We start from the raw sequence: 21338 nt of genomic DNA on the forward strand, positions 1-21338 counted from the left end.
CATTGTTATTGGGGTTATTGTAGACTTTGTTATTAGCGTTATTGTAGACTTTGTTATAAGGGTTATTGTAGACTTCGTTATTTGGGTTATTGTAGACTTTGTTAATAGGGTTATTGCAGACTTTGTTATTTGGGTTATTGTAGACTGTTAATTTGGGTTTCTGGTTACTTTATTACTGGGTAATTACAGACTTTGTTATTAGCGTTATTGTAGACTTTGTTATTGGGGTTATTGCAGACTTTGTTATTAGGGTTATTGTAGACTTTGTTAATAGGGTTATTGCAGACTTTGTTATTTGGGTTATTGTAGACTGTTAATTTGGGTTACTGGTTACTTTATTACTGGGTCATTACAGACTTTGTTATTGGGGTTATTGTAGACTTTGTTATTGGGGTTACTGCAGACTTTGTTATTGGGGGTTATTGTAGACTTTGTTAATAGGGTTATTGCAGACTTTGTTATTGGGGTTATTGTAGACGTTGTTATTGGGGTTATTGTAGACTTTGTTATAAGGGTTATTGTAGACTTTTTTGTTATTTGGGTTATTGTAGACATTGTTATTGGGGTTATTGTAGACTTTGTTATAAGGGTTATTGTAGACTTTGTTATTGGGGTTATTGTAGACTTTGTTAATGGGGTTACTGCAGACTTTGTTATTTGTGTTATTGTAGACTGTTAATTTGGGTTACTGATTACTTTATTACTGGGTCATTACAGACTTTGTTATTGGGGTTATTGTAGACTCTGTTATAAGTGTTATTGTAGGCTTTACTATTTGGGTTATTACAATCAATGATTTGGTTGTTATGATAGTAGATGTTCAGCCATTCCTATCAGCAACATACCTGTGACGATGTCCCTCTCGCAGACTTTACGAATGTATTCTGCTTCTGCATCCTCAGCAGCTGCACCAGCTAAACCAAGCTCCTCCTCAATGGCCTCTGAGGCATTACTTTCCTGTCACGGAGGCAATTTCATTCTTCATTTTGTACATGTATGTGTTGTAGTGTTACAATATAATTTTGCAGTCTAAATCCATTAGTAACTATAAGAAGAGAAGTCTTGACAAGCTGTCAGTGACATTTTAAGCGAAGGAATACACAAGTTTCATGCAAATCTGACAATTTTTCAGTAGTAAAATATGATATTTACACATGATGTTAAAAAGCAATTAGCAATAAACCTGAACTAATAATACATCAGTCACAGTACTTACACATTCTTAGTTCTTATCAACGAGATAACTACTTCATTACAGATGATCTCTGCATTATTAAAATAAGACTTAGATAGATAAATTCATCAAAAAAATTAAAACAATTTATCTTCCAATACAGGAAATGGGTAAAATTCTGTTCAACAGTAAACACATTAATCTAGTGTGAGTTCGAGAATTTAATGTTACTATGATAAAAGTAAAGAATTAGATTCTGTAGCTTGTGTTGGTTATAAAAGCTAAGCCAGACTATGAACTGGTGTACTTACTCTAGATTTATTCTTGTTTTGTCTAGCTGGAGTTTTGCCAGAATCCTCCTTTCCAGCACGACGACGCTTCAGCTCATCCAGGACATCACTCTCAAGGTAGATCATCTGACTAAAAGCCACCTGTCCAGCCAGTGATAGGACACGCGTCAGCACCACCACAGACGTCTGCATGGTGGCAGCTGACAAGCTAGGGTCTGCAAAGAAATCATACTTACTATATGTATATCAGTTAGAAAAAAAAATCTGAATATCTGAGGCACGTTCTTAACTCCTACTTTCATATTCATTGATGATTTGATAGGTTTTTAAAGTGTAGGATGCAGTTGTTGGTTTTATTTTTCATGAATGGTTATCTCCTTGTAAATTTTTTAAAATAAATTGTCTCATTGTTAGAGATTTAAACACTTCTCCAGTTTCCATCTTACATGTGGTTAACTATTAAGCATACATATTCTTTAATTCATTAACCCTTTAACATTTCTTAGCTTAGAATATATACTAATGCTATTCACTGCTGTTAAAATGTTAGAAACCAGAAAGAATAGAACTTGATTCCAAGAAACAGATATCAATTTCTATACTGACAAATTCATTGTATTGACAGTCCTCATTAAAACAAATCATATTTACACTTGGTTCTTGAATTTTTCTGAAACTATTATAGTGACCACACTTGTTTTTAGTAAAGCTGAAACACACATTTACAATAAGTTCAGTGTAAGTTGATAACCATATTGTTATAAATTTTATTTAACCTGTCTGGGTATCTGTGGGTGTGTCACTAATTGCATCTGTCTCCTTGTCATTAGCCGTCTCAGTGGGCGTGTCACTAATTGCATCCGTCTCCTTGTCGTTAGCCGTCTCTGTGGGCATTTCACTGGGCTTATCTGCGTTGTTAGATCTATTGAACTCGTGAATAACTTTACGAATGATTTCCTGACAAACAGCATCAGGATGATTTGAGAGTTTGTATATGACTTTGACAGCTTGCTCTGCCAGAGGGATCCAGTATCTGTTCTCCACATCAGCAACACCTGTATTAAATAGAACCAATTAGAAAGTTATTAGGAAGGATAAACTTGATGTGATACTTTGGATATTAATCTGTAGAGGAATCATCTCGTACACCAGCTTTTTTTATTTAAAAGTAGTCAAGTGTGACATTTAATCTTGACTAATGACCACCAAAACCTACTCATAAGTGTAATGATCTTTTAAACAAACTTTGTGCCACAGATGCACAAAATGATTACCACAAAACCTTAGTTAAGCTGAGGTTATAACACAAAAGTCTGTATAATAAGGTTATCTATCTCACTTTTATCTCAGACTCATAAAACTTTCTGTGACACTTTATTAAAATTCTCTGGTCTGGATTAAGCTTTATTTTTTGGCAAATCACTGCAAACACCTCTTACAGTCCCTTATCATAATGTTGATTATTTTTGTGTTAGACTGCTGAACTGCTAAATTACCTTTTTAGGTTTGTTTCCGAAATTTGTGAGAAAAGGATTGTGATATGACTTTTAATATCACATCTTCCATCGGCCCTCGGGTCTTCAGAAAATGAATCAATATCTGATCAGTCTTGGGCTAATTAATGGTGTGATAATCAAAATAGTCTTATCATAAACTAGAATAGTAAATGTGTAATATGTGAGCTAACCTTTAACAAGGATGTCTGACAGTCTGGTAAACATGTCATGGTTCTGTGGTAGACGGAATGGTTTACCAGCCACCTGACCTTTCATCTGAAACATTTAAGAAATTTCCATTGAGAAAATATCTACAGAAAATTAAAAAAATTAAACAGAGTTGTAAGACAAGTAATTACAAGCAAAATCTATACCAAACTCTATAAACATTTGTTATACATTTGCATGTTTTATGTACATGTGTTGTTTTTAAACCATCAAAAACTTTATAATGAAGATCAATATTAAAATTGTGAAATATACAATTCTGCTTTTACTAAGATGGAAATAAAGGAAACAAAAGTTGAAAATAAATACAGTAAAGCCCCATGGCCTCAGACTCACATTACTTGAATACCATCTATTCCCTGAAGTGTTCATTTGGCCTGACATAAAGCCCCATTGCCTCAGACTCACATTACTTGAATACCATCTATTCCCTGAAGTGTTCATTTGGCCTGACATAAAGCCCCATTGCCTCAGACTCACATTACTTGAATACCATCTATTCCCTGAAGTGTTCATTTGGCCTGACATAAAGCCCCATTGCCTCAGACTCACATTACCTGAATACCATCTATTCCTTAAAGTGATCATTTGGCCTGACATAAAGCCCCATTGCCTCAGACTCACATTACCTGAATACCATCTATTCCTTAAAGTGATCATTTGGCCTGACATAAAGCCCCATTGCCTCAGACTCACATTACCTGAATACCATCTATTCCTTAAAGTGATCATTTGGCCTGACATAAAGCCCCATGGCCTCAGACTCACATTACCTAAATACCATCTATACCTTGAAGTGTTCATTTGGCCTGACATAAAGCCCCATTGAATCAGACTCACATTACTTGAATACCATCTATTCCCTGAAGTGTTCATTTGGCCTGACATAAAGCCCCATTGCCTCAGACTCACATTACCTGAATACCATCTATTCCTTAAAGTGATCATTTGGCCTGACATAAAGCCCCATTGCCTCAGACTCACATTACTTGAATACATCTATTCCTTAAAGTGATCATTTGGCCTGACATAAAGCCCCATGGCCTCAGACTCACATTACTTGAATACCATCTATTCCTTAAAGTGATCATTTGGCCTGACATAAAGCCCCATTGCCTCAGACTCACATTACTTGAATACCATCTATTCCCTGAAGTGTTCATTTGGCCTGACATAAAACCCCATCGCCTCAGACTCACATTACTTGAATACCATCTATTCCCTGAAGTGATCATTTGGCTGACATAAAGCCCCATTGCCTCAGACTCACATTACCTGAATACCATCTATTCCTTAAAGTGATCATTTGGCCTGACATAAAGCCCCATTGCCTCAGACTCCCATTACTTGAATACATCTATTCCTTGAAGTGATCATTTGGCCTGACGATACTCTTATCAATTTTTTATTATCTATCTCAAATTACTGTAACACTATTCCAAGTATTCCACATTCCTTGAACCAATATCTATTATCGTCTCGTCCTGTTCATGGTATTTTTTTATAAAACATGTCAATTAATTGTGGTCCTATCGAGAGAAAGTGGGGCTTTACTGAATTTAAGATGTGATTTTTTGTGCTTTTTGTCTTTTTAAATGTGATTTCCTAACAACAAACATGTCAAACAACAACTTATGATTAATAGCTATTGTTTTTTCTCCATACATACTTATCAAAGAAAAATAACATTTCAGACAGTAAGAAAGCAACATGATATATGTAGGAACTTGTGAGTAACAATCACTTTTTCTGATTGATCAGACACAAGTGTATCTAGAATAACACACAGATCTTATGTTAGTACCTACCCTCTTTGAGTTAGGGAGTTTGAGTAGTGCCAGACAGGTATCTCGGGCCAGTATGAAGTCTGAGTGTGCTCTTGGTCCCAGCCCTTCACTCACCATCACATTGATATTACTTCTTACCACTGTGTTATCTGCCCTGGAAACGATACAAACAGCTGTCTATATTAATCGTCATATAAGACTGGTTTTATTAGAGAAATTGCGGAAATTTGAAGGGAACAATAAAATCAATCTGGCTAATCACAGTCAACTTCCCACACAATGCCTAACCAAGGTAAACTCATACCTCAAGTATTAAGTTCCAGGGACTAAAAGTGTAGAAGACAGAGCACTGACAAACTTTATCTTCGATGTCTGTCAAAGGTCAAAATGTAGGTCAGATTGACATATATTTTGTTACATGACAAACACCTCACCAAGGTTAACCCATACCTCAAGTATAAACTTTCAGTGACAAGTAGTGTAGGAGATAGAGTATGTACAATCTTCTTCTAGGATGTCGGCCAATGGAAAAATGTAAGTTAAAGTGACCTACTTTTCATGTCAAAATGGAGGTCAAATTGACTTCCTTTTGATGCAAAACTGAAATTCCTTAAAGATATCTTGTATTGAATTCAGTTTGTCAGCATGACAGAAAATGTAATCAAAGAAATCACACACAATCAAATATTTGGTTTGAGCAACATACCCAGCTGCCATAGAGAGAAGTAAGATTGCAGCTCGGCTGTCCTCAGCAGATGTATTAGGGATCTTGAGAGTGAACCGTTCCCAAAGAATCTTCATCACAGTACTGTTCAAGTCTCCTGTTTTCATCAGCTCTATCATCTGCAAAAATTCATCTTTTTATAATTTCACCAATAAAGACTAATTGTATTAGATATATAGATATAAATATAAAGTATACGAAGGGTGTAGACATTTTCTATCCACTCTGAAAGTGTATGAATGTATTTATATATATGTATATTGTGGTATCTGTGATATGTATGTGGATATAAGAACATCTGAGTGGAAGTGTCTCTCAGTGTATTTACTGATGTATTGTAAACTTTTTATTGAATAAAAAGATAAGTTACAAAATAAGAAGAAAAAAACCCCTATAAACACTGCCCTGCTAGACTGAACCTTAGACTTACAATTAAATAAATTAAGGTGTCTGCAAGAGTCATAGATACTACCAAGAGTTTTGAGAATTCTTCCTGTACTGTCCTGAACAAACCTTCACATTGGATAGGACTTGAGAAATCCCTTCTCTACCGTCTTTTGTATGAATGGATCATAAAGAATACTTTCTCTAACATTTATTTTCATGAGCAAGTCTTTGGAGCTTCATTGGCTAAAAGCATGTTTCTAAATAAAAAGCAATGCATTTAAATCATAATAAGGTTAACACATTCATTTTGTTTCAAACAACTGCAAAATTAATCAATATGAATAGGAAATATCTGTGTCCTACCAAGCCTTCCAGAGATGTTAGATCTCCTATAGTTACGCCAAACGTCAGGGCTGATAGATTCTTCACTATAGCTAAGGCATTTGCTCTGAAATTGAAAAATAGCATATTATATCACATTCAGAAACAGCAAAGCTAAATGAGGAATACATCAGATAGACATTTAATTTGGACACGTCTTCAATGGTCTAGATCTTCAATATTCTCACAATCACAAATACCAACTTTTGTTTCCAATCTTATACTTTAACCAATTCCCTTTGTTCTACAACTGAGTGGTCAGATTTTCATCACAGCTTGTGAATTGAACTTTTCTTACCCCTTGAAGCTACTATATGGCTTGCCCTAAGTCGTTAACTTTTAAGCTACCAGATCATTCCCCTTGTCCTCTCACCTTTCATTGTTGCCTTCAGGAGACAGGTACATTTTTTTATAAGCATCAACAACAGCCTCCTTCACACCCGATTCCTTTGACCAGATAAGAGGTAACATGCGCCGCACTCCTTGCATGGCCGAGGACAGACCAAACTTAAACCCAGTCACAAAGAAGTCTACTGCACCTAGTACGTCCGATACATTCTCTGACCCCAAAAGACGACAGATAACGGGAAAGGCTTTCTCAGTTTCAACAGCAAAGGCGAGTGTGTCCTGTTTGTAAAAACAATTACATTATAAATGTTTTTTTAACGTTGGTAGATATATACAGCATGGAAGTTCTTATACCACAACCAGTAAGAAAATTAAGATTACAACAGTTCTGTTGATTCATTACCATCCTTAACATTGTATGCCTCAGTGCTAATATGTTTCACATCTGTAATTTACTGGATAAAGGTTTTTATTATTATCTTTACAATCTTAACAGCCCGTCAACACATAACAGGTCACTAGGGCCACCAACCTGTGAAACACAACGCAGCCTGATAAAGGTAACTCTGTACTGATCAATATGTCACACATAAAATGTACTTTTACCAATTATCTTAATTTTTCTGGGATAAACCTATTTTAATCCTCTGGGATGATTAACCAGGTATATTAAAGTAACCGTTTCCATAATTGTGTTTTGTTCCTTTCATGAATTAAATCTATCACTTAAGGGCCAATTTTGAATACCTGTTACTTGTGATGACTTGATTGAAATCAGTCATTAAAAGTTTCTGTTGTTCTGATAAAGGGTAATGCTTATCTTAAATTAAAAGAAAAGCATCATTTGAATAAAAAGTCAGAACTCTAAAAAATACAGAATAATCAGGCAGTTTGTCTGACAAAGATACCAGAAAAGCAATCTCACTAGGTCACAGCCACTTACCTTTAGGTACCAAACAAGCACCTGCTGTTTTGAAACGTCACTGACCCTTCCACACTGGTCCTCCGAATCTTGGCTTTGAACAGCTTCAGCAGCCAGCTCAATGTTACTGCTCTTATGTCCTGTAAGGTTTAATAAATTTCCTTGTATGACAAAACAATTATCATAAAATCACTTCTATAGAATTAAGCATATACTACTTAATATCTTTTACCTTAAACAGTAGTATTACAACTGCAATAATAGTACTGTTGATCATTTGTAGAAAAAACAAAATTTCTGAATCTCAAATCAATGCTGCTAATTATATTGAATTTCAAACTTGACCTCAACTAACAAAAACAATTGAAACAATCAATATTTGACAGACAACTCATAAAAATCAATGTATTCTTTCTGGAATAAGTAGCCCCTAAAATCAAAGGTAACCACAGGTATCTTTACTGAATTTTAGAACAAGTACAAAGCCATTTTTGATGGCTCTTATTTATTTTGCAATTTTACAAAATCTTTGAAGCTAAGAGGGTGCAATTTTCATGGTAATTATGAAATGGACCAATTTCCTTCATAGATATAAATATTTTCTAACTAGTTTACAATTTTCATTATTAAATTAAATCTTGACTTGAAAGTCACAATACATGTATCAATATTTGAAGGAAGTTTCATGAAAATCTTTGCATCCCTTCTGGAGTTAGTAGCCCCTTAACTTGTAAAGGAAGTTAGAGGTAATCACAGGTACTCATACTGAATTTTGGACCATTCACAAAGCTGTTTCTGATCGCTCTAATTTAATTTATTTATCAAAACTTTTCAGCTAAGAGGAAGCAATTTTCATGGTAATTATGAAACAAAACACAGTTTCCTTTATAAATCTTATTTTCTAGGTCAATGTATAGTTTACATGATTAGATTAAACTTCTTTAAAACATAAAGTGTATACAGAAGATAGAACAACAAACAATTTTTTCTGTGTAGAGACACTCCTTTAACCAATCTATACTTAGTCATTTTGATATTTCTTGGTAATAACATTTCCGTTGAAGAAGTATCTGACTAGGATTAAGCTAAGGAGAAGTTTGAACCAAACTGGGTAAGCTTGAAGTGATGAGTAATGGGTTCCTCAACCCTTCTGTCTGGATACTTGAAGGCATGCAGGGTGATTCAAGGAAGAGTGAATATCAGGTGTAGTATAAGTCAGTGAAAACAGACGAAGAGACTAGGTTCATCAATTTATTGCCAAAGTAGGACCTAAAGAAACCCAAGTTAGGGGCAAAACTGCTTGACAATAAATTGATGAACCAGTCTGTTTGTCTGTTGTGATAAGCTACTACTATGACTAGGGTTAGGTTACTGGTTTAGTCCCTGTATTTGTGGTAGTTTTTGCTCAGTAACCTCACTAAACTCTATCTCAAGATGTAATTTACAAAATCATATTGTAGTCTTAAAGAAAAATATTGCAATTTAAGTAATGACATATCTTTACTTCAAGGAATCCAAACTTCTATCGGTATGGACTATCTGATACTTACTCATAAAAATCTGTTTAAGACACTGAATAATGCTTGTACCCTCTTCTTGAGTTGAAGTTGATCCTTGTGAATCAGTTCTAATAATACAAAAAACATCACATGCAAAGAGAAGCAAAGTGAGTATATATATTAACTTGTTCTTCATATTTCATTCATTTTTTTTTTAAAAACACCAGTCTGATAAAATTAAAGCAAGACAAATTTGACTAAAACTTAATCAACAGAATTTAAAACTACTAAATTTGATTTTGAAAAAAATGTTTAACTAGGGTACAGACACAATATTGCTAATTTATGTACAAATTATTAAAAATATAATGAAACAAGACAAAACAGATGAAAGACCTTTCATTCTGCTGTGAAGCTTCTTGCATGATGTCAGGGTAGGTATTCACCATGGCCGTCATCAGTTTGTAGGCAGCACACCACTTTTCTTCCATCAGAAGTGTCATCACTCTTTCTGTCACACTAGAAATCAAAAGAAAAACTGTGTCATCATTTTTCAAAGGTTAAACAGTCGTTTACAATTTACCTATTAACAAAAGGAGTTTTAAACACACCTGTCTTGAGTGTCCTCATCAGTAATAACAATGTCTGGTTGGGTTTTCTCCTGTGATCCTTCCTCCTCAGATTCTGTCTTCTCTTCAGTGTCCTGTGAGTCTCCTTCATTAAGGAGAGCCTCCTTGATCATAATCTCAATCCTTTGCCAGTCATTCTCCAGCTTTTCTACTAATGGGTTACCTGTTAAACAAGACATGTGTTTAGGCACCAGCAGATATTACAAGTGTAATGAGACTGCAATACAAATAAGAATTCACGCCCAACATCACAACACTCACAGTTTACCTCCCAAAGCAATGTACTGATGGCAACATGAAATGGAAAATCAACATCAATTTTCAAGCTTCCAACCATCACAATGGTATAGCATTTAATACATATAGTATATAAATTAATAAAGGTAGAATTCAATCACAACATACCCAAGCGTTACCAATTAGTGGGTAATTTATTATGGTCGACTAGTTTCGCCTCTTGGGTGAAGCTTCTGATGTCCTGATGAAGCCTCACCCTAGAGGCGAAACTAGTCAACCATAATAAATTACCCACTAATTGGTAATGCTTGGGTATGTTGTGATTGAATTCTATCTTTATTAATTTTAATATTTTACTTCATCGCCCTGCATACCTCTTGGTATCCATACCCAACGCGAAGTACCCCACTGATCAACCCTCAAACTTGGAACTGACGATGGTTCTATTTTTTAGTTGTTAATATAGTATTATATAAGATATTATGTTAACTTAATTACATACTGGGCAATTCAATGAAATCATGTATTTGATAAGTAAAACATCAAACAGAGAGTAAACAGTCAGGTTGTTGATGGGTATCACGGAAACATTTATTACTAATTAAACAAGTTTTCAATAATTGACCACAATAGACAAACAATTCATTAATCAATGCCTGAATTTAGTAATAATATCACAAAAACGAACAAGGTGATGTTAAAATGGTAGTTGTCAAATTAAAGGCTACCAACCATTCTGCTGGACCAACAGAATTATATAAGAAACATTTCTCACAAATGACCAACAGATCTAGATTCTGTTGTAACTATAAGTACAATCGATGATAGCCAAGCCCACCAGTCGTAGCCACTGCATGATGTTAAATTACAGTAAATGTGGCACTGCCCTATAGGAAGGGCATTATTGTTAAAAAAAACAGACTTAGAAGCCTTTCACAACATAAAAAGGTCCAAAACAAAGAAATTTTATTAAAAAGAATCAGTTTCAAATTGTTTTAACATTAAGTTCAGATCCCTAACATTTGTATACCAATAGGTACTTTGAAGCTTTTCAAAAACTTGTCCATTAAACTTTACCACATTTGGGTGGTACAGACTGAACTACTGGTCAGCAAACTAAATGAATCAACTATTTTGATCCAATTATTACAGCAAGGGGAGCTTCTGCTTAAAACGGTACACATGTAGTATCATTGTTAAATATTGCATGTATTTTTTTCATTAGGAGCAATGCATACAATATTAAGGTGATGAAATATTAAATTTACATGTATACATGTTTATTATATAAAAGCTGTTATAAAGCACAACAGTGGAAAAAAATACTATTCAATGGTTAACAACCAAACAGCTCAGCAATATTGGTTCATGAAGTAACCCAATTGAAACGAAACAGTAATCTCAAAGTATTCATAATATCTCAAAAACTTGGGAATTCAGAATTCTTGTATAACCTGAAGACAATTTGTTATTAAGTTAATATGATTTAAGAAATGTTCTTCAAATCACTGATACAAACTTTGTCCGCCATTCTCTTCATCCTCTTTCATCAGCTGTTTCAACTTCTCTGCCTCGCTTTCATAATTCTGCTCCAATTCTTTCACTGAAAACTACACGATACAGTGAAAATTACATTTGGATCAATTGTTAAAACAAGAATACATGGAATTTTAAGTGGATATAATGATATCACTCACCTGGTATTCAATATATTTCACAAATTCATTAACATCTCACATCATCAACATTTAAAGGGTATATCCAATTAATTTAACCCAACATCAAATACCAGTTTGGATAATCAGAAGTAGTTTGGATGTTTTAACAAATTTGACACCTGTGATCTTGAATAAGCTTAAAGATTAATTCTTTTTCAATCTTTGCTGAGCCCCATTTCAGAAACCTAACAGTGAATTACCATGATTCTAGGTCTTTATTTTGATCAGAATTTGTGTGAGCATTATAACATCTTTGACCCATGTGACCTAAACCAAAGTGCAGAGGGCACACCAAGAGAATGTGTATGATGGATTGAAATAAAAAAATGAAGGAGGTGGCATGTCAGAATGGAAAGGCAGAAAAAAACACCCTGAAGAACCACATGTCAAAATGCCCTGATCACCACATACACTTGGATTCTTTCATCATTATTCAGTTACTTATTTTATTAATTGAAACAGCGTTTGATGACAAGGAATGTCATTACTTTGTCTTTGTGCAGGTAGTTTCTACAGGACTGGACTAAAGGGAAACTGTCATTACTTTGTCTTTTTGTGAATAATTTCTACAGGACTGGACTAAAGGGAAACTGTCATTACTTGATCTTTGTGAAGGTAGTTTTTACAAGACTGAATGGAAATATAGACAGGTTTGAGCCTTACCTTCGCTGCATATGGGTTACACTTGAACAAGTTTGTGATCAACTGGAGGGCCTGTTTCCGAACCGAGCTTGATTTATCCTTTAGCCGACCAACAACCAGAGTGGTCAAACTGACTTGTCTCCTCAGTGGAAGGCACTGGAAAAGCCATGCTTTTAATTGTTACAGAATTCTATAATTCATTAATCAATATAGATAGGAGCAGTCCAATGCTAGTGTTTACAACATTGTTCTAATTTTACTTCTGATGAAATAAAATTCTGTAGACTTTCAGGATAGATGTAATTCTACAATATTAATCATGTCCTTGTGTTGTGTATGAAACATGACAATACATACACTAATGCAAATGTTTCCTTTTATATGTAAAACACAATGTAACTTTACTCAATTATGCAATTTTACAGTTCATGTACAAGGCTCTATGCATGTAATATCTTTGAAGTGTTAGATTTTAAACAGCAATGACCAATGTCCCTAAAATAACATTAATACCACAGGGACAGCAAGTATTTTTTCAAAATCAAATTCTTTCCAAATGTAACTGTTTTCTTATAAAATGGTTCCTCCCATTGAAAGCTGTTTTATACTTGAGAAAACCAGCCTGTATCTCTATTGATTGTCCTGGTGACTCATTAGTTTGATCAGTGAGGTAACATTTACATTTTCATTTACTATGGCTGTCCAGATCTGCAGACATTTACTCCTGACATAGGCATTACAGTCATGGACATGTTCCTGAAATACAAAACCAAATTAAAAACTACAATTATCATCATAACAAATATTTTCTACAGGTGCTTAAGTGGCTCTAGTAATATACCGGTAAACCAATTTGTCACATGCAGACTTTAAGAACTTCTTTTATCTTCATAGATATTTTAAGTCTGACTGACAGAAAGGGCAGACATAGGTAACAATATATATATCCCTCCACTCATACGTTATTAGGGGGATGAAAAGGAAACATTCCATGCATTGTATTAAAGCCTGAAATCTTGTATCCATTTCACAAAAATCTTTTTCCAGGATTCAAGGCTGAACATAGATTTACACCATCTACACTGTGTAGGAATGAGTGAGAAACAGATATGTGAAAATTTACTGAAACTTCGGTCACAAGATATGTAGCCAGTGTTACAAAAAGACAGACATTTGACCACGTAACTTAAACTCAATCCCTTCTTTGTTTGAAGGGTATAAATCTAACATTTCCATGTTTGCAGTGATTATTTAATTATATTCTGTTTTATCTGTAAGTATGATCAGACCCCATTTCTAAGTCGGATCCAATTGTCTTTCAAAATTCAATGAAAGCAACTGCCTTGCTACAGTGAGTTTTAACATTACCGACTGGTCACACAAAAACAACATCACACACTGAAAGATTTCAGATCAATAATTGATTTGTCAAATCAAATCCTGGTTCACTGAACATCAGTACAGACATATTTTCTAAGAAAAGTTGATAGTCTGAGTAAAAGAATGTGCTATAGGCCAGGTTTATTGAGCTTATTTTGCTTTAAACAGTTGATAACCAGTGAAAAAAAAAATCAAATTAGTGCAGGTAAGAGAAGATGCCTTCACAGCAAAGCTTTGTTAACGTATCATAACAAATCTAATTTGCTTCTAAAAAACATTATCATTAAATGATCAATTCTGTTTTTAAATTTGATTGTATTCAATTTTCCACCTAACTGGTTAATTCTGACCAAATTTTGAACCAATTGTGAATGTTCAGAGCAGGAAAATGTTCTGCTGGTCTTACCTCCAGATGGTCAAGGAACTCGTCTCTGGTGGCTTTGGTCTTGTCATCCAAACCATCCTTGTTGAGGACCTTCATCAATATCTCCCCAATCATTCCCAGCACACAGTTCCTCATGACATATGGCTCAGTGTCAAGATGGCACAGCAACAGACTCATATTGGGAAGGACCAACGCAGGGATCCTGTCAGCTATCTCCACCAAGAAGGTGGAACAGTTGCGAGTCCCTGACGAGTCTTTTGCTGCGTCCTCTGGAGCAAGACGCCCAATCTCTCTGCAACAGTTTGTCAGTGTAAATATCTAAATCTAAAGAATGCTTTTCATTTCTTTCATTCAAGACTATTCCTACATTTAAATTATCAGAATTTGGAGTGCCTTATATTGCACTTGTAAATGCAAAATTTGCTACACATGAATGGATAATTAACATATCAGGCAAAATACTCAACGTAGATGATGTACTCTCTTTTTTTTTTAACACTCATGTCTGATTGGATCAACAACTTTTTTTCACATTGAGATTTAATGACAACTTTTTTAATAATCTTTCAAAGGTTAATTAATTGTAAAATCAGTATCAAGGAAGATTTCATTATGTCTGACCTACAATATTAAATGTAAGTCGAGACTTTATGGGCCGGAGTAATCATACAATGTATACATATTTGTCAATTTTCTCATCAAAAACTGATAACATAGATATTAAAAGCTCTGGTAGATTTTTACTTTCCAGTAGCTGCAGGCTAGCGACATAGACATTTTTACATCCCTGTCTGTACCTTGTAATTTCACACAGAACTGTTTTGACTCCAAATTCCTCTGTGATGACTTGTAGTGTCTGGGCCAGAGGAGCAACAAGGTGTTCAAAGTGCTGCACCAACTGTACTAGCTTTAGACTGCAGCCTAGGATCAATATAAAAAGTTTAATTTTCTCCTCGTTAACTAACTATAAAAGTTGTTATTTTGAGGTATTCTATTTTTCTACATTTTCGAGGATGGAATGAAGACAGTGAAAAAAGTTATCTTTGAAATATCACTAATAAAGACAACAATAGTCCATTTCATTCTCATTTTTTGTGTGAAAATTTGAACCGTTGAGAAAAACAACCTTTACAATATATCTTCAAAATGTTTTCATGGACGATGATCAAATTAAGTTGTACACTTGTGAATTGCCTTTGAAAACACATATTATGACATGTAGTGATTTTTTATGTAAATTAAAGGCACTTATAAAAGCAAGATGTATTCATTTTTTTCCAATTGCCAACTGAAGTTTTGTGAATATCTGAGTGACTTTACAAAACGAAGACAAATTACAATTCTGACATCAACATCTCTAAAATAAAGATGAATTTTACCTAAACTGTGGTTGTAGTTTTTCACCATCACAGCTATGATGTGATTCATTACTTGTCTTGTTTCCAATGCAGATGCATATGCTAGTCTTGGAGTTTCAAATAACTTGTAACAACAGTTTGTAACCAGACTGAAAAGCAATAGAAACAGGCATCATTCTACGTACGTCAACTCTGATCAAATTAATACATCAATATATCGTGCAAATATCTACTCTCTGATCACAGATTGAACGAATTTATGGAGTGTACTTAGAATAGTTTATTTTTCACAGAAAATATTATCAATTCTTTACCAATAAGATGAAAAATAACGATTGATAAATCTTCATCTTTGCTCCAAACAGATTCTCTATAAAAGGAATGTTTTGAATATATTTCATAGAGAACACGTATACAATGTAACTATAACAGGTCATATAATGGTGTATTTACTATCAAGGGTTATCTTTCTTGTTTTAGGTTGTTCTGGATATTCTGTTTTCCACAAGTATTTAAGTTCACTAATGAGACTGTGCAATCAGGGCTTATTTTATTTTGGACCAATCATGGGTCCCATTCCCAATTGAAATTAATGTATATTTAACCCAAGTCCCAAAATTTGCAATTAATACTCCCAACAAATTTCCTTCTCTGTGCATCAATTTTCTACCCCATAAAAGAACCTATCTGAAACCAGTGAAAAAATGTCCTGGTTTTCATGTGTAAGTGAGAGAGTTGAAACTATTGTCACCATGCTGTGTAATATAAATCACAGGACAGAGTCAATGTCAGTATACTAAAAAGAGCTTGGTCACTTCTTTGTATCCCTGGCTTGGATACCCCTCGTTGTAAGGGGCGATTGGAGTAAAGGGACAAACTAAAAATTAGAAATCAATTGCAACAAGTAAGGGGTATGTTGTTTCTTCTTGTTTATTGTTATGTTGACAGGTTTCACCAAAATTTAAGGGCTCTGTCAGGCCGACAACATAGAGAAATTTTCGACCTAAAGTACTAAATTCTGGGCACCTTTTCATTGTGGATAGCGATGTGTCATGTGACTTTAACATACTATCACCAGTGACATTATACAATAGTATTATGTGACTTTAACAATACCATCACCGTCGCATGGCTTCACTATCTATTCTGAGAGATGTTTACATGATGACCAATTACATCATAGTTATGCTATATCTTATTAATTTTAACAGTTAATTCTTACACCTTACTTTATTATGTTCATTCTCATACATGCATAGAGTTGGATTCCAATTTTATATCCCGGAGTTTTGTAATCATCAATTTATCAAAGTATTGGCATTTTTCATGAATTTGCAAAAAGAGTCATAAGAGACCTTTGACCTTTAACCTTGTAACAAAGTATTGTTTTTTTTATGAATTTGTAGAAAGTGTCATAAGAGACCTTTGACCCTTTAACCTTGTTTCAAAGTATTCATGTTTTTATAAAGCAGAAAGTGTCATAAGAGACCTTGTAACAAAGTATTGTTTTTTTTATGAATTTGTAGAAAGTGTCGTAAGAGATCTTTGACCCTTTAACCTTGTTTCAAAGTATTCGTGTTTTTATAAAGCAGAAAGTGTCATAAGAGACCTTGTAACAAAGTATTGTTTTTTTTATGAATTTGTAGAAAGTGTCATAAGAGATCTTTGACCCTTTAACCTTGTTTCAAAGTATTGGTGTTTTATGAATTTGCAGAAAGTGTCCTAAGTGACCTTTGACCCTTTAACATTGATTGATGACCACCGTAAGGTCATAAGGTACATTCACTGTTACCTAGATACAAGGAATTCTATCAAACACTGACAAGTAGTCAAGAACTGCTTTCTTGTTTTAATCAGCCATACTTGACAAATTCATCATCTGGTATTGGTGGGTCCCACAGCTGGTGAAGATTAAGTGAGACTAGGTGAAGCAGGGCCTTTAAGCCAATTGCTCTCTCTTCATCCCAATCCATTCCTGTGCTTGCCTTCTTCATTTTACTGGTCTTGGCACGACCCTGAACAAAAAAATGTAGCATCCTGCATCATTTTGTTTATAAAAGCCAGGTTTGAATAATTTTCTGCAGTAAAGACTAGTTTGAAAATATTTCCAGATAATGAACAGATACCTGGATTGAACTACAGCAATTCAAAACCTTACCTTTGCATTTACCAATTGTGTTGCACTTGGCTTAGAGTCATCTGCATCCAACATTTCCATGTACTGGCACAAAAGGTAGCACACCATCTTGACAGTATTGAGGCAGGCTTGTTTCTCCTCCCTAGCGGGAAGTACATCTCCCAGTACATTGACGAGTTCATTGGACAATGATTTTGCAACTAAGCAAAAAACAGATACCATTTTGATTAATTCTAATATCAAATAAGACAAGACAACGATTGAGATCAATATGTAATGGACATTTTGGAATGATAAAAATAACATCATTTTTATAACAAGAAAAATGAAGGGCCATACACCTGTAAATAGTATATATCAGTGACTTTTTTTATTAACTAGTTCAATTTTTCAAAATCTTATTGACCTATTATGGACAGATAAAATTGCTCCATTATTAAGATAACTTAAGTGATTATTTTTTAAAGTTGACAAGTCCAAAGGAAATTCACAAAATGATCTATTTCAGTTCATTTCTATGTAAAATATATAAGACACCATAATATTCAGCCACCTTCCAATAAGAAGAGACTGAAGTTCACACCTGTGAAATATCTTATTACATGGTAAATGACTTACTTTTCACAACAAGCTCCCAAGCATCCTCCTTCACGTCTTGAGAAATGTCTTTTTGTAAGCTTAAATAAACAGACAAGACGATAATTTTTTTGGTACAAAATTTAAGCAGAAAATTAATTAGATATTTTGTAAGTGCTTGATTTAAAATCATGGCATATGATATATTCAAAATTGCTGACCTCAACAATTAAAAAAAAAAAAGTCATTAACTTATCTATTTATGTTATTGATAAATTTTGTTCCTTGGGCATAATTAACGCAAAGTGAAAGATAAACATCCCTCTTAAGTGGTTAATAAGTGGAAGTGATTTTTGGGACTCAGATATTTGAGTCGTCGACTCATGTTTTTCCTGTTGGATTCTCTCAAATTCTGAGAACTCACTATATCTTTTAGTAATTTTAAATTGGTGTTCTGGACTCGTCTGAAAAAAAATCCTTCAAAAATTTCATGTGGAACTACATGTAGGATCCATTGAGGATGCACTGGGTATATGTGAGTCCTAACTAGCAATAGTAAATAGTGTCCAAACACAGAGAGGACAATAATATACTAAACACTTTTATTTGCTTTAGTATCTGCTTACCATCAGCAGCAACATACTTCCCACTGAAATTATCGAGTACTTTATAAGATTTTTTTCCTAATTTAGGATATTCTTCTATAAGTTGAAACTTTTTTCATGATTTAGAGTATTCTTTTATATGGTGAAACTTCAATTACAGGCTTTTCATAGCTAACTGACCAAATTAAGGGCATTAACAGGGCTAAACATTAAGTCTTCCCTTACTTATCAATGTCACACAGTTTTAAAACTTACCATAGGACACTGAATAGGACATCAAAATGTTCCAGAATTACACGAGCACCAGTAGATCTTAAGTTTGTCTTCAATTCTATAAATAGAAATTATAAAGGTATTGGTCAATACCTGAAAACACTACCTGCACCAGCTTAAGTCAAAATAACCACCACTTTTGTAATATAAATTATTAAAAATATCAACATCAAAGTATCAAATTATGTGTAAATGTAACAGAGGTCATTATTTATTTCAACTATCTTCTACTGGTATGTTTCCCATTTTTTCATCCTGCCATTTTTTTCCATCCACACATAAGCCGCATGACTTGTGAGGAAAAAAGGTATGGCTTATAATCCAGAAAATATGGAAGTCAAATTGATGTGAGTTTGGTGATTTTATTCTAGAGACCAAGATAATACCATGTGAAGAATCCTGACGTGGGGAATTAATGGAGTCATTCAACTTTTGTCTGTCAATTTTGTTTACCTCATTATTAAAGGGATATTCCGCACAAGTTAGGATTTCATAAAATGTTTTTGAAGAAAATTGTACAAAATTATGTACTCTTGTTCTAATATGGAAATTGTAACCTTGATTTACTATTTTAATAAACGTATGGTATTTAATTTGAGGAAATTCTTTATAGATTGATTTACAAACGTTCATACGGCTCTGATTGTGTTGTTATTGAAATATTCATGTAAATTATAAAATCGACAGAAAATAAATAAAGTTAAGAAAATGCAACCCCAGCAGATATTTTATCGAACAGTATACACACTTGTGTATTACCTAATACTCTGCATAAAATCATTGATCAAGTGATTCTTCAGTTCTGGATTTCTTGAAGCTTTATAGAGAGTTAAATTCATATTGGCTGAGACTATTTCCACATGTTCGAACTGACCACAGAAGAAATATTTTAAATTCTAATATTTATAGTTTTAAAAGTCATTAGAATGAGTTCTTAAAACATACAAAACAGTCAGAAAATTGGCAGAATATCCCTTTCAGATTGCGACCTCTTTAAACAGAATAAGATTTCAACTTATGGATTTTTTACACACTAAATTGAATGTGAAATATAAATGCAGATATGAAAGAAAATGCAAAGTGATTATTTGCTTTCCTATGAAATTTAAAGTTCTTCTTAGAATGTGAAGTTCAATCCGAATCCTTCACAGTAGAAAGCCTCTTGACAAGATTTTTGTCAAATAATCAACAATAACCTAAAACCCTGAAACTCAAACCAAACTTGTCAAAGATATTAAAGTTCTTTACGAGTGTCTGACATCTGATCAAAATGTGTAGCAAATTATTTCTTGTTTTTTTCTTTTCTTTTTTCATCGTTTGGCCAACTGATTATTAAGATGATACAACTGTAACCTACAATCATACAATGATACATTTATAAACCTGACAATACGTGTATGAAGCAATTTCCTGAAAACAAAAGGTATCTTAGATAATTAACTATAAACTTTGTCTACGTACCATGTAATGCACCAGTCAACTCCCTCGGTGATAACACCTCATCCACAACAAACTGGGACACATTTGTTTTGTTCAGCAAGTCATCTCGGGCAACAGGAATTAGAAATTCAAAGCTCATGGTGGCTGTAATGTATATATAAATAATTTAAGTTTGTTTTGGACATAAATTACTTTTTACAAATAAGTATTTATTATAGAATTGAAGTTCTTATGACACAACCACTAGAAGTGTGACATTTCAATGACTACACAGTCACCTTCATCAGACGAATGACAAGTGTGAAGTATACTAGCACTGACATACATAGTGTATTAGATGGTACAGAATCGACCAACTTTTTTGGCTGCACTATAATCCTATGCACACTAAGGTAGAAAATGTTCCAAAGTAGTATTTATCTTATTTAAAATAATTCAAGATGTTTGGTCATTTACAAGATATCTTGATCTGTTATAATATGTCATCTTATTTATGTCAGAGATCCTTTTTCTAGTTAACATGTTAATGATAACTAAAAATGATTAATGACATCACCATATATAATATTTATGATACATAGAAAATAATGCAAAGAAAAGTAAAAACATTTTGAAGATAATTTTACATGGCATTCAATAGTCAGACACAGATAAGGATGAGCTATAAATCTGATTGGGTTTTCCTTGAGTACTCAGGTTTCCTTCAAAAGTAAGATCCTTTG

At 33.7% G+C, this 21338-nt stretch overlaps 1 protein-coding gene across 1 annotated transcript in view; it reads right to left on the reverse strand.

The window, feature by feature from the left end:
- The window catches only part of LOC132549413 (condensin complex subunit 1-like), a 34799-nt gene that overhangs the window by 12910 nt on the left and 551 nt on the right, over positions 1–21338 (reverse strand). Inside the window, exons 2-24 of the mRNA XM_060213346.1 lie at positions 20638–20760; positions 19159–19234; positions 18341–18399; positions 17744–17922; positions 17449–17600; positions 15607–15734; positions 15025–15148; positions 14249–14519; positions 13144–13218; positions 12484–12618; positions 11622–11712; positions 9848–10028; positions 9633–9755; positions 9288–9364; positions 7759–7877; positions 6841–7094; positions 6450–6534; positions 5682–5818; positions 4997–5129; positions 3152–3236; positions 2364–2519; positions 1486–1679; positions 846–957 (exon numbers count right to left, since the gene is read on the reverse strand). Of these exons, the coding sequence (XP_060069329.1) occupies positions 846–957; positions 1486–1679; positions 2364–2519; positions 3152–3236; positions 4997–5129; positions 5682–5818; positions 6450–6534; positions 6841–7094; positions 7759–7877; positions 9288–9364; positions 9633–9755; positions 9848–10028; positions 11622–11712; positions 12484–12618; positions 13144–13218; positions 14249–14519; positions 15025–15148; positions 15607–15734; positions 17449–17600; positions 17744–17922; positions 18341–18399; positions 19159–19234; positions 20638–20755 (3064 nt within the window). The 5' untranslated portion in view covers positions 20756–20760. The remainder of the gene's footprint in view (positions 1–845; positions 958–1485; positions 1680–2363; positions 2520–3151; positions 3237–4996; positions 5130–5681; positions 5819–6449; positions 6535–6840; positions 7095–7758; positions 7878–9287; positions 9365–9632; positions 9756–9847; positions 10029–11621; positions 11713–12483; positions 12619–13143; positions 13219–14248; positions 14520–15024; positions 15149–15606; positions 15735–17448; positions 17601–17743; positions 17923–18340; positions 18400–19158; positions 19235–20637; positions 20761–21338) is intronic.

This window comes from Ylistrum balloti, unplaced genomic scaffold, assembly GCF_031769215.1.
Source record: "Ylistrum balloti isolate Yb309-2 unplaced genomic scaffold, AGI_CSIRO_Ybal_v1 Utg370056, whole genome shotgun sequence".
Classification (NCBI taxonomy): Eukaryota; Metazoa; Mollusca; class Bivalvia; order Pectinida; family Pectinidae; genus Ylistrum; species Ylistrum balloti.